General features: G+C 48.9%; 2 protein-coding genes across 4 annotated transcripts in view; one reads left to right on the forward strand and one right to left on the reverse strand.

Moving 5' to 3' along the window:
- cuedc2 (CUE domain containing 2) overlaps positions 1-12659 on the forward strand; it is a 70201-nt gene that overhangs the window by 14741 nt on the left and 42801 nt on the right. For both annotated transcript variants that reach the window (XR_015074187.1, XM_085970294.1), the window contains exon 4: positions 4552-4613. Coding sequence is in view for 1 of the 2 variants with exons in the window: in XM_085970294.1 (XP_085826420.1) it covers positions 4552-4613 (62 nt within the window). In the remaining variant the exon portion in view is untranslated. The remainder of the gene's footprint in view (positions 1-4551; positions 4614-12659) is intronic.
- The window catches only part of fbxl15 (F-box and leucine-rich repeat protein 15), an 83463-nt gene that overhangs the window by 11579 nt on the left and 59225 nt on the right, over positions 1-12659 (reverse strand). The window lies entirely within an intron of this gene.

A 12659-nucleotide genomic window follows, 5' to 3' on the forward strand; every position in this document is an offset into this window, starting at 1 on the left:
TGCGGCGTTGCTCTCTCCCAGTCCTGCCTGCGCACCAGCGGATTTCTATGGCCTCCGAGTCCCAGTCAGCGGACATTGGCGGCTACTGCGTGGTGACACTAGTAGTAGACGGGACTGTGTTCAATAATTTTAAACTCCTGGTCCTGCCCGACCTCTGCGCTGCCGTTCTACTGGGGTTGGATTTCCAGTGCCACCTCAAAAGCGTTACGATGGCGTACGGTGGCCCCCTCCCCCCACTCACAGTCCGCAGCCAGCAGCCTCCAAATTGCCCGCCGCGCACTAGATGCAACCTCTCCACACTCAGAGTCCCACCCCCCCCACTGTTTGCTAACCTCACCCCCGACTGTAAGCCCATCGCCACAAAGAGCAGGCGATACAGTGCCGGGGACAGGGTTTTCATCAAAACCGAAGTGGAACGGCTCCTGAAGGAGGGGATTATTGAGGGCAGCTCCAGCCCCTGGCGAGCCCAGGTTGTGGTCGTTAAGACCGGCGAGAAACAACGCCTGGTCATCGACTACAGCCAAACAATAAACCGCTACACCCTGCTGGACGCCTACCCACTCCCCCGCATAGCTGACATGGTCAACCAGATCGCGCAGTACCGCGTCTTTTCGACCATTGACCTGAAATCAGCGTACCACCAGCTCCCCATCAGCCCTGAAGACCGCCAGTATACTGCTTTTGAGGCAAACGGCCGCCTCTATCACTTCCTTAGGGTTCCCTTCGGCGTTACCAACGGGGTCTCCGTCTTCCAAAGGGAGATGGACCGGATGGTCGATCAAAACGAGCTGCAGGCCACTTTCCCTTACCTAGATAATGTGACCATCTGCGGCCATGACTTGCAGGACCATGACGCAAACCTCGAGAAATTCCTCCGCACCGCCCAACTCCTGAACCTGACATATAACAAGGAGAAGTGCATATTCCGCACAGACCGCCTCGCCATCCTTGGCTGTGTTGTAGAACACGGGGTCATCGGTCCCGACCCGGACCGGATGCGTCCCCTTATGGAACTCCCACTGCCCCACTGCCTAAAAGCTCTGAAGAGGTGCCTAGGGTTTTTTTCCTACTACGCTCAGTGGGTCCCCTACTATGCAGACAAAGCCCGTCCGCTGATCAAGTCCACCTCTTTTCCCGTGACGGCAGAGGCCCGCTTAGCCTTCCACCGTATCAAGGAAGACATTGCCAAAGCCACCATGCACGCAGTGGACGAATCCATCCCCTTCCAGGTGGAAAGCGATGCGTCCGACTTCGCTCTGGCCGCCACCCTTAATCAGGCGGGGAGACCTGTGGCATTCTTCTCACGAACCCTCCAGGGCCCGGAGACCAGACACTCCGCGGTCGAGAAGGAGGCCCAGGCTATCGTGGAGGCTGTGCGTCATTGGAGGCACTACCTGGCCGGAAAACGATTTACCCTGCTCACTGACCAGCGTTCAGTTGCTTTTATGTTCAACAACAAGCAGAGGGGCAAAATCAAAAATGACAAGATCTTGAGGTGGAGAATCGAACTTTCCACCTACAATTACGAGATCTTGTACCGGCCTGGGAAGCTCAATGAACCCCCAGATGCCCTATCGCGTGGCACCTGCGCCAGCGCGCAGATCGATAGGCTGAGGGCCCTCCACAATGACCTCTGCCACCCGGGGGTCACCAGGTTCTTCCACTTCATCAAGGCCCGCAACCTGCCTTACTCCATTGAGGAGGTCAGGACCATGACCAAGAACTGCCAAGTCTGCGCTGAGTGCAAACCGCACTTTTATAGACCAGACAGAGCCCACCTGATAAAAGCCACTCGCCCTTTCGAACGCCTGAGCGTCGATTTTAAAGGGCCTCTCCCCTCCTCCGACCGCAATGTGTACTTCCTCAACATCATTGACGAGTACTCCCGGTTCCCGTTCGCTATCCCCTGCCCGGACATGACCAGTGCCACGGTCATTAAATGTCTGAACAGCCTCTTCACCCTGTTCGGTTTCCCCAGCTATATCCATAGCGACCGGGGCTCATCGTTTATGAGCGACGAACTCCGCCAGTACCTGCTCGCTAGGGGTATAGCCACAAGCAGGACCACCAGTTACAACCCCCGGGGGAACGGACAGGTGGAAAGAGAGAATGCAACTGTTTGGAAGGCTGCCCTACTAGCCTTAAAGTCTAGGGGCCTTCCGACCTCCCGCTGGCAGGAGGTGCTCCCCGATGCGCTCCACTCGATTCGGTCACTTCTCTGCACTGCCACCAATGCCACCCCTCACGAGAAAATGTTTGTCTTCCCAAGGAAGTCCACATCGGGGACATCGTTACCGCCATGGCTGATGTCCCCAGGGCCGGTACTACTGAGAAGACACGTGAGGGCCAATAAAACGGACCCCCTGGTCGAGAGGGTCGACCTCCTCCACGCCAACCCCCAGTACGCTTACATTGCGTACCCGGACGGGCGGGAGGACACAGTCTCCATACGAGACCTCGCACCCTCGGGGACCGCTGTAACCCACTACCCATTACCACCCCCCCCCACGACCCGATATCCAACCCCAGCAGCCGGCTCGCCTTGGACCGTCACCCATGAGGACTACACTCCAGGGCCCCAGCCTACACGGGACGCGACGCCGGAAGCTCCACCACCCCTGCCGTCGCCACGTCGATCACAGCGGCAGACAAGACCTCCGGAGAGACTCCAATACACGAACTTTTAAATACACTTCACCCCGCCGGACTCATTTTTAAACAAGGGGTGAATGTGGTAAACCACTGTCATACCTGTCTGTGTCTGTATGTGTATTCCACTAGGTACAGGTCTGGACATGCCTCGGCTGACTCCTCCCACTATTCCAGGTATATAAGTGACTACCTCCCAGTCCCTTAGTATTCTGGACGGGTCGACCACTCGAGACAAGACCTTCATTCTTTAGTTAATAAAAGCCTGATTGTTACTCGCTCAACTTCAGTCTTTTGAGTAATTGATGGCGCATCAGGGAGAAAAAATAGAGTCGAGATAGGAAGAGATAAGTTCCGTGGGGCAAGAACAGGCTGAAACGATGGGTCTACCAGGGCAGTCCTGTTTGTGGATCTTGGGAAGGAGGTAGAAGCGGGCTCTGCGGGTTTGGGGGACTATGAGGTTGGCGGCCACGGAGGGAAGATCTCCAGAGGAGATGAGGTCAGTGACAGTCTTGGAAACAATGGCTTGATGTTTGCTAGTGGGGTCATGGTCCAGGCTGAGGTAGGAGGAGGTGTCGGAGAGTTGGCGTTCAGCTTCTGCACGGTAGAGGTCGGTTCGCCAAACAACAAAAGCACCACCCTTGTCAGCAGGTTTAATGATAATGTTAGGGTTAGAGTATTGGGATGTTCTGCTAGGATGATCTAGTATACAACTGAAAGCATTCTGCTGTCCCTGTGATGATGTTAGCCCGGTAAACATGATATACCTGGATTTTCAAAAAGTTTTTTGCCAAGATGCCACACAGTAGGGTACTTTATGAGAGAGAGCCCTGTGGGATTGGAGGAAAGATCTTGGGATGAATAAGGAATTGGTTACTGTCTTGTAGGCAGAAGACTGTTATTAATGGTGGTGGTTCTGTGTGGTTAGGCCTCACCTAGAATAATGTGTCCAATTTTAGTCCTTTCACAGTGGGTGAACATGGAAACATACAAGCAATGATGGACAGGTAAAGAGCCTCTGATCCATCCAGCCTGTCCCGCACAATCGCGATACCTGGTGTATCACAACATGTACACTCCACCCCACCCGCAACCATGGGATCTCCTGGGAGAGGCAAAAAAAAACCCAGGGGGAAAATATCTGGGAAATTCTTCTCCGACCCTTCTAGGCGATCAAAACTAGTCCAGGAGCTCACTCTGGCCCTGAATTCGCTGCAGTGCCTCCCTTCTGTAAGAGGTGATCTCCGCCCCAGCCAGAAACAGGTCCAGCTCTCGCTTGAAGGAATTCTGCAAATCAGCATCTACCGCATGAGCCGACAGCCTGTTCCAGAGTGGTATAGAGGCCCTGGGAAAGGATGAGAATGCTTATGGTTGTTCACAGCATGTAATTTCCCTAGAACCAACCAGGATTGGCCAAGTGTGTGAAGGATGCAGAATGATGAGGAATAATTTCAGATTGATCATGCTCATTCATTGTATGCGGATTCAGTGTATTCCCCTGAGTCCTCCTAATGCAGGAGAGCAGCCAGTACTGTCTCCTTGTAACGATGGGAGATTTGCCATTATATTTTTGTGACGGTCTTTTGTCCCTCTCGCCCTCCTTTTCAACACAGATCAACGGGCGACACGTTAGTTCCTGATCTCCCAGTGAGGCTGGTTGCTACCCGACCAGGAGAAGGGGAGAGTGAGCTACTCTTGTGCACCTGTTACTGGTGGTTTATTCAGTGGCATTAATCTGTGCCTAGGAATCAGTCACCCGCACAGCGATCAAACCTGCAACCTTGCTGGTCTGTGGAGCTCATCCATTCAGATGATAAATTTGATAATTGAGGTTAGTAAAAGAAGGATCAGTACTTTTGTTAACCGATAGCAGATTGAAAAGGACCTTTTTTTATTTTACAGCGTCACTATCTGTGAGATGATGTTTGATTTGGCCGCACGTCTGATCGAAGCTCGTAGCAAAGGTAAGACCCGAGCACGGTGGCATAGTGGTTAGCACTGTTGCCTCACAGCGCCAGGGACCCGGGTTCGAATCCGGCCTCGGGTGACTGTCTGTGTGGAGTTTGCACATTCTCCCCGTGTTTGCATGGGTTTCCTCCGGGTGCTACGGTTTCCTCCCACAGTCCAAAGATGTGCGAGTTAGGTTGATTGGCTATGATTAAAAAAAAAATTGACCCTTAGTGTTAGGGGGATTAAATACGTGGGGTTACGGGGATAGGGTGGGATATGTGTTGGTGTAGGGGTTACGGGGATCGGGTGGGATATGTGTCGGTGCAGGCTCGATGGGCCGAAATGGCCTCTATCTGCACTGTGAGGTTTCTGTGATTCTGTGATTCTGTGACTGTGCCGAATGGGGCTGCTGCAGAAACATCGCAGTACGAGCTAAACCGAGCAGGCCAGAAGGTCCTTGGGGTTCAATCCCAGAGCTGTGCTGAGTTGCCTCATCTCGACCAGGGCAGTAGTTCTGGGTGCTGCAGTTGGCATCAATGCCTCTGGGCCAGAGAACGGGAAACATTATTCTGGGTTCCCGTTCCTAATCACTACCCAGTGACCCTGCAAGGGCAGGTGTCCGTCTGTCTGTCTGTGTGTCTGTGCCCGCTCGCGTGTCTGTGTGCACCCACGAGGTGAGTGGGGGAGAGAGACAAACAGAAATGCTGTGGTAAATGTCAGTGGTTTATATGCGGGGGCGTAAACACCAACAGTAATTACTCAAAGCTGCAATTTTACCCATGGCCATCAATCATGTTTATGGTCTCTTTTATCACTTGTGTGCATTCCTATGGAAGTGAGAATATGGTGACATTTAAAATAAATGCATTCCCAGTGTCGACAGGAATGAAAGGAATGTTTATGAAGTCTAACGTGGGAGTGTTCAAAAGGCTGCATTTTATCTCTATTACTCATAATTTCACTAGCAGTCTTGTAGGTTATCAATTAAGTTCTGGGTGACATAAATTCTGCAATATTCAAATGACCAATTTTACATAAAAATGTGGGTTTAAACCCAGCAGTGATTTATGTGTGAAAATTGTAACAGACTGACCGTAAAGGGGTTTTGTATACAATGGATACTATTTTACACTGGAAAATGGGCGCCAGAACAGACTTCAGACCCCGAACCTTCAAGGAACTAAAACAGAACATTGGGTCATTTATCTCATTGTTTGTGGGACCTTGTGCACAAATTGGCTGCCACATTTGCCTACAAAACAACCAGAGTCAGCACCTGAACCCCAATACAGAGCAGGCAGTTCCATTTTCCACAAACCGTCCTCTCCTGTGAGGGCAGTTCTGAACTCGTGGTATGTCTGCCGGCAACGCACAACTTTGTGTGAAGTGACCACTCACTATCTACAGCGAATATTGATTTTCTGAGGCTCGATTCCAGATCCTTTTTTTTAATCGGGCGAGAGGAAGCAGAGGTGATGAAGTATAAAGGCACTGCTAATAACAACCACTCTTAACATCATTGCAGCCAGGATCAAACCTGAGACTTTCACATGAATCCCTGTCCCTCTACTTTGTGATCTATTCAAATCCAAAGTACTCCTGGCTGGTATTTATTCAGTAACGTCCCTTATAGTGTCTGCAGTATCACAGGTTGTCCACCTTCTCTATCGCTAGGGAGTGGTGTGTCGTGTGGGACATGAAGATAAAGGAAAGAGAGCAGCCTGTACAAAGTTAAAGGCCAAGGAGAAATTAGACTGTTCTTTTGGTAGCAAAAGGTGTTAGAGATGGTCAAGATAGTGTATTGGTTCTAGTAACCCAGAGTTCGAATCCCATCATGGCAAGTTGTTAAATGGGATTCCATAAACTTGGTCATTTGTGGATTGGTACTAGGGGGAAAAAAGTGACCATGAAATCTGTCATTAAAAACCCAACTCACTCACTAACGTCCTTCAGAGAAGGGAACCTGCCACCACTGCCCAGTCTGGCCTACATGTGACTCCAGTCTCGCACCACATGATTGACTCTTAAAGCCCTTGGAAGTGGCCTAGTTGTAAAAGAATGAAAGAAAGACGTGCATTTATATAGCGCCTTTCACGACCACTGGGCGTCCCAAAGTGCTTTACAGTCAATGAAGTATAGTCACTGTTGCAATGTAGGAAACGCAGCAGCCAATTTGTGCACAGCAAGGTCCCACAAACAGTAATGTGATAATGACCAGAAAATCTGTTTTTGTTATGTTGATTTGAGGGTTAAATATTGGCCAGGACACCGGGGATAACGCCCCTGCTCGTCTTCAAAATAGTGCCATCTTTTACGTCCACCTGAGAGAGCAGACGTCTCATCTGAAAGACAGCACCTCCGACAGTGTAGCACTCCCTCAGCACTGCACCAGAGTGTCAGCCTAGATTTTTGTGCTTAAGTCTCTGGAGTGGGACTTGAACCCACAACTTTCTGACTCAAAGGTGATGGTGCTACCAACTGAGCCACTGGCTACAGTCGCTACCACACCAACCACCTTCCCTGGGTAACTGGGGTGGACAATCAGTGTGGAACTTGCCAGTGTCGCCCACATCCTGAGAACAAAGTTTGAAATCAGGCATTGGAGTACCTCCGCTCTGTTGCGGAGTGAAGGCAGGTGTTCAGAGAGACGCTGGGACAACCTGAGAGCAGGTGGGTCGTCTGCAGCTACAGGTAGCACAGGGGAATGGGAAAAGATGTCTTTAACCACTCTCAGAAGAACAGTCTGTATTTAAAACACCAGAGTGTGAAGGAAATTCCAAGGCTGTTGTTAGTTTGGGCATAATGACAGTAAGTCATCCTCATCCACTCGCATCTCAGGAGAAATAAAAATTAAAAATACGCAGAAATCTGAAACAAATCGAGCTGAAAGTACATAGCACAGTCACCATCCGACAGAGAGAGACTGTTCAACACTTTGGGTGAGACCCTTCATCAGAACATCATTGGAACTGGGTGCAGTACATCACTTGATCAATATGCAGATTCCAGATTCGGGGCTTATACAATCGCTGCCTCAGTATTGTGCTGAGAAATAGTGTCTTATTTTATAATAACGACTAAACTCGCACTGAGTGTAAGACTATAATGTGGATAAATGTGAGGTTATCCACTTTGGTGGCAAAAACAGGAAGGCAGATTATTATTTGAATGGCAATAGATTGGGAGAAGGGGAAGTGCAACGAGACCTGGGTGTTCTTGTACACCAGTCGCTGAAGGTAAGCATGCAGGTGCAGCAGGCGGTTAAGAAGGCAAATGGTATGTTGGCCTTTGTAGTGAGAGGGTTCGAGTACAGGAACAAGGATGTCTTGCTACAGTTGTACAGGGCCTTGGTGAGACCGCACCTTGAGTATTGTGTGCAGTTTTGGTCACCTTACCTGAGGAAGGACGTTCTTGCCATGGAAGGAGTGCAGCGAAGATTCACCAGGCTGATACCTGGGATGGCAGGAATGACGTATGAGGAGAGATTGTGTCGATTGGGCTTATACTCACTGGAGTTTAGAAGATTGAGAGGGGATCTCATCGAAACCTATAAAATTCTGTCAGGTCTGGACAGACTCGATGCAGGAAGGATGTTTCGGATGGCCGGGGAGTCCAGAACCAGGGGTCATAGTCTAAGGATAAGGGGTAAGCCATTTAGGACTGAAATGAGGAGGAATTTCTTCACCCAGAGAGTGGTGAACCTGTGGAATTCTCTGCCACAGAGGGCGGTGGAGGCCAGTTCATTAAATATATTCAAGAAAGAGTTGGATATATTTCTTGAGGCTAAAGGGATCAAGGGATATGGGGAGAAAGCAGGGACAGGGTACTGAATTTGGATGATCAGCCATGATCTCATTGAATGGCGGAGCAGGCTCGAAGGGCCGAATGGCCTACTCCTGCTCCTATCTTCTATGTTTCTATGTTTCTAAACTCGCACTGAGTGTAAGACTTGTAGATTTACGTTGAATACGTTTATTGATTTATTTTTTTAAAAGATTATCTGATTTGCTGGTCTTCAGTGATCTTCCTTATCGTCTTACATAGTATTTACAGCACAGAAACAGGCCATTCGGCCCAACAGGTTTATGCTCCACACGAGCTTCCTCCCACCCTTCTTCATCTAACCCCATCAACATATCCTTCTATTCCTTTCTCTCTCATGTGTTTATCTAGATTCCCCTTAAATGCATCTATGCTATTCACCTCAACTACTACATAAGGTAGCGAGTTCCACATTCTAACCACTCTCTGGGTAAAGAAGTTTCTCCTGAATTCCCTAATGAATTTATTAGTGACTATCTTATATTTATGGCTCCTAGTTCTGGTCTCCCCTGCAAGTGGAAACATCTTCTCTACATATACCCTATCAAACCCTGTCATAATCTCTCCTGAGCCTTCTCTTTTCTAGATAGGAGAGCCCCAGCCTGTTCAATGTTTTCTCACAGGTATAACCTCTCAGTTCTGGTATCATTCTAGTAAATCCTTTTTGCACTTTCTCCAGTGCCTCCTAAACCCTTTTTATAATACGGAGATCAGAACTGTTTACAGTACAAGTGTGGTCTAACCTATTACGATAGCAAAATACTGCGGATGCTGGAAGATCCACAAACAGGACTGCCCTGGTAGACCCATCGTTTCAGCCTGTTCTTACCCCACGGAACTTATCTCTTCCTATCTCGACTCTTATCTTTTCTCCCCTTGTCCAGTCTCTTCCTACCTACACCTGCGACGCTTCTGACGCCCTCCGCCACTTTAACAGTTTCCAGTTTCCTGGCCCCAACCGCCTCCTTTTCACCATGGACGTACAATCCCTCTACACCTCCATCCCCCACCAGGATGGCCTGAGGGCGCTCCGCTTCTTCCTTGAACAGAGGCCCAACCAGTCCCCATCCACCACCACCTTATAGATTGGGCTAACCAAATTAGGAACAATACTGTGGAGGAGGAATTCCTGGAGTGTATACGGGATGGTTTCCTGGACCAATATGTCGAGGAACCAACTAGAGATCAGGCCATCTTAGACTGGGTATTATGTAATGAGAAAGGATTAATTAGCAATCTTGTTGTGCGAGGCCCCTTGGGTCGGAGCGATCATAATATGATAGAATTCTTCATTAAGATGGAGAGTGAAATAGTTGACTCGGAGACTAGGGTCCTGAATTTAAATAAAGGAGACTACGATGGTATGAGGTGCGAGTTGGGTAGGATTGATTGGGGAATGTCACTCAAAGGGCTGACGGTGGATGGGCAATGGCAAACATTCAAAGATCGCATGGATGAACTACAGAATTTGCTCATCCCAGTTTGGCATAAAAATAAAACAAAAAAGGTGACTCAACCATGGCTAACAAGGGAAATTAGGGATAGCATAAGATCCAAGGAGAGGACATATAAATTGGCCAGAAAAAGCAGTAAACCTGAGGATTGGGAGCAGTTTAGGATCCAACAAAGGAGGACAAAGGGATGAATAAAGGGGGGGGGGGAAATAGAGTATGAGAGTAAGCTTGCAGGGAACATAAAAACTGACTGTAAAAGCTTTTATAGATATGTGAAGAGAAAAAGATTGGTGAAGTCAAGCGTAGGTCCCTTGCAGTCAGAATCAGGGGAATTTATAATGGGGAACAAAGAAATGGCAGACCAATTAAATACATACTTTGGTTCTGTCTTCACAAAGGAGGACACAAATAACCTCCCAAAGATGTCGGGGAACATAGGGTCTAATGAAAGGGAGGAACTGATAGAAATCAGTATTTGTAGGGAAATGGTGGTAGGGAAATTGATGGGATTGAGGGCCGACACATCCCCAGGGCCTGATAATCTACATCCTAGGGTACTTAAGGAAGTGGCCCTAGAAATAGTAGATGCATTGCTGGTCATCTTCCAAAATTTGATAGACTCTGGAACAGTACCCATGGATTGGCGGGTAGCTAATGTTACCCCACTGTTCAAAAAGGGTGGTAGAGAGAAAACGGCGAATTACAGACCGGTAAGCCTGACATCGGTAGTGGGGAAAATGCTAGAGTCCATTATAAAGATGTAATAGCAGAGCACTTGGAAAGCAGTGACAGGATCGGACAAAGTCAACATGGATTTACAAAAGGTAAATCGTGCTTGACTAAGCTACTGGAATTTTTTGAGGATGTAACTGGTAAAATAGATAAGGGAGAACCAGTGGATGTGGTGTATTTGGATTTTCAAAAGGCTTTCGATAAGGTCCTGCATAAGAGATTAGCGTGTAAAATTAAGGCACATGGGATTGAGGGCAAGGTATTGACTTGGATAGAGAACTAGTTGGCAGACAGAAAGCAAAGAGTTGGAATAAACAGCTCTTTTTCCGAGTGGCAGGCAGTGACTAATGTGGTACCGCAGGGATCGGTCCTTGGACCCCAGCTATTCACAATATATATTAATGATCTGGACGAGGGAACTAGATGTAATATCTCTAAGTTTGCAGACGACACAAAGCTGGGTGGGCGTGTGTGCTGTGAGGAGGATGCCGAGAAACTCCAGTATGATTTGGACAAGTTGGGTGATTGGGCAGAAGCATGGCAGATGCAATATAACGTGGATAAATGCGAGGTTATCCACTTTAGTGTCAAAAACAGGAAGGCAGATTATTATCTGAATGGCAATAGATTAGGAGAAGGGGAAGTGCAATGAGACCTGGGCGTCCTTGTGCACCAGTCGCTGTAAGTAAGCATGCAGGTGCAGCAGGCGGTTAAGAAGGCAAATGGCATGTTGGCCTTCGTAGCGAGAGGGTTTGAGTACAGGAACAAGGATGTCTTGCTGCAGTTGTACAGGGCCTTGGTGAGACCACATCTTGAGTATTGTGTGCAGTTTTGGTCGCCTTATCTGAGGAAGGATGTTCTTGCCATGGAAGGAGTGCAGCGAAGATTCACCAGGCTGTTACCTGGGATGGCAGGAATGACGTATGAGGAGAGATTGGGTCGATTGGGCTTGTACTCGCTGGAGTTTAGAAGAATGAGAGGGGATCTCATCGAAACTTATAAAATTCTAACAGGACTAGACAGACTAGATGTAGGAAGGATGTTCCCGATGGTCGGGGAGTCCAGAACCAGGGGTCACAGTCTAAGGATAAGGGGTAAGCCATTTAGGACAGAGATGAGGAGGAATTTCTTCACCCAGAGAGTGGTGAACCTGTGGAATTCTCTGCCAAAGAAGGCAGTAGAGGCCAATTCATTAAATATATTCAAGAAGGAGTTGGATATATTTCTTAAGGCTAAAGGGATCAAGGGATATGGAGAGAAGGCAGGGACAGGGTACTGAATTTGGATGATCAGCCATGATCTCATTGAATGGCGGAGCAGGCTCGAGGGGCCGAATGGCCTACTCCTGCTCCTATCTTCTATGTTTCTATGTTACCCTCCTCCGCCTGGCTGAACTTGTTCTCACATTGAACAACTTCTCCTTTGACTCCACTCATTTCCTCCAAATTAAAGGAGTTGCTATGGGTACCCGCATGGGTCCTAGCTATGCCTGCCTTTTCGTGGGATATGTGGAACACTATTTCTTCCAGTCCTACTTGGGACCCCTCCCTCACCTCTTATTCCGGTACATTAATGACTGTATTGATGCCATTTCCTGCTCTCGCCCTGAACTAGACAAATTCATTCACTTTGCCTCCAATTTCCACCCTTCCCTCACCTTCACATGGTCCATCTCTTCCCTTCCCTTCCTCGACTTCTCCATCTCCATCTCTGGGGATAGGTTAGTGACCAACATTCACTACAAGCCCATTGGCTCCCACAGCTACCTGGACTACACTTCCTCCCACCCCGCCTCCTGTAAGGACTCTATTCCATTCTCCCAGTTTCTCCATCTCCGCCGCATCTGCTCCGACGATGCCACCTTCCACGCCAGTGCTTCCGACATGTCTTCCTTTTTCCTCAACCGAGGATTTCCCTCTACCGTGGTTGACACGGCCCTCGACCGTGTCCGTTCTATCCCCCGCACTTCAGCCCTCACCCCTGCCCCTCCCTCCCGGAACCATGATAGGGTTCCCCTTGTCCTCACCTTTCACCCCACCAGCCTCCACATTC

Source organism: Somniosus microcephalus, chromosome 29 (genome assembly GCF_052327205.1).
Source record: "Somniosus microcephalus isolate GS21.2 chromosome 29, FLI_Smic_1.0, whole genome shotgun sequence".
In the NCBI taxonomy this organism is placed as follows: Eukaryota; Metazoa; Chordata; class Chondrichthyes; order Squaliformes; family Somniosidae; genus Somniosus; species Somniosus microcephalus.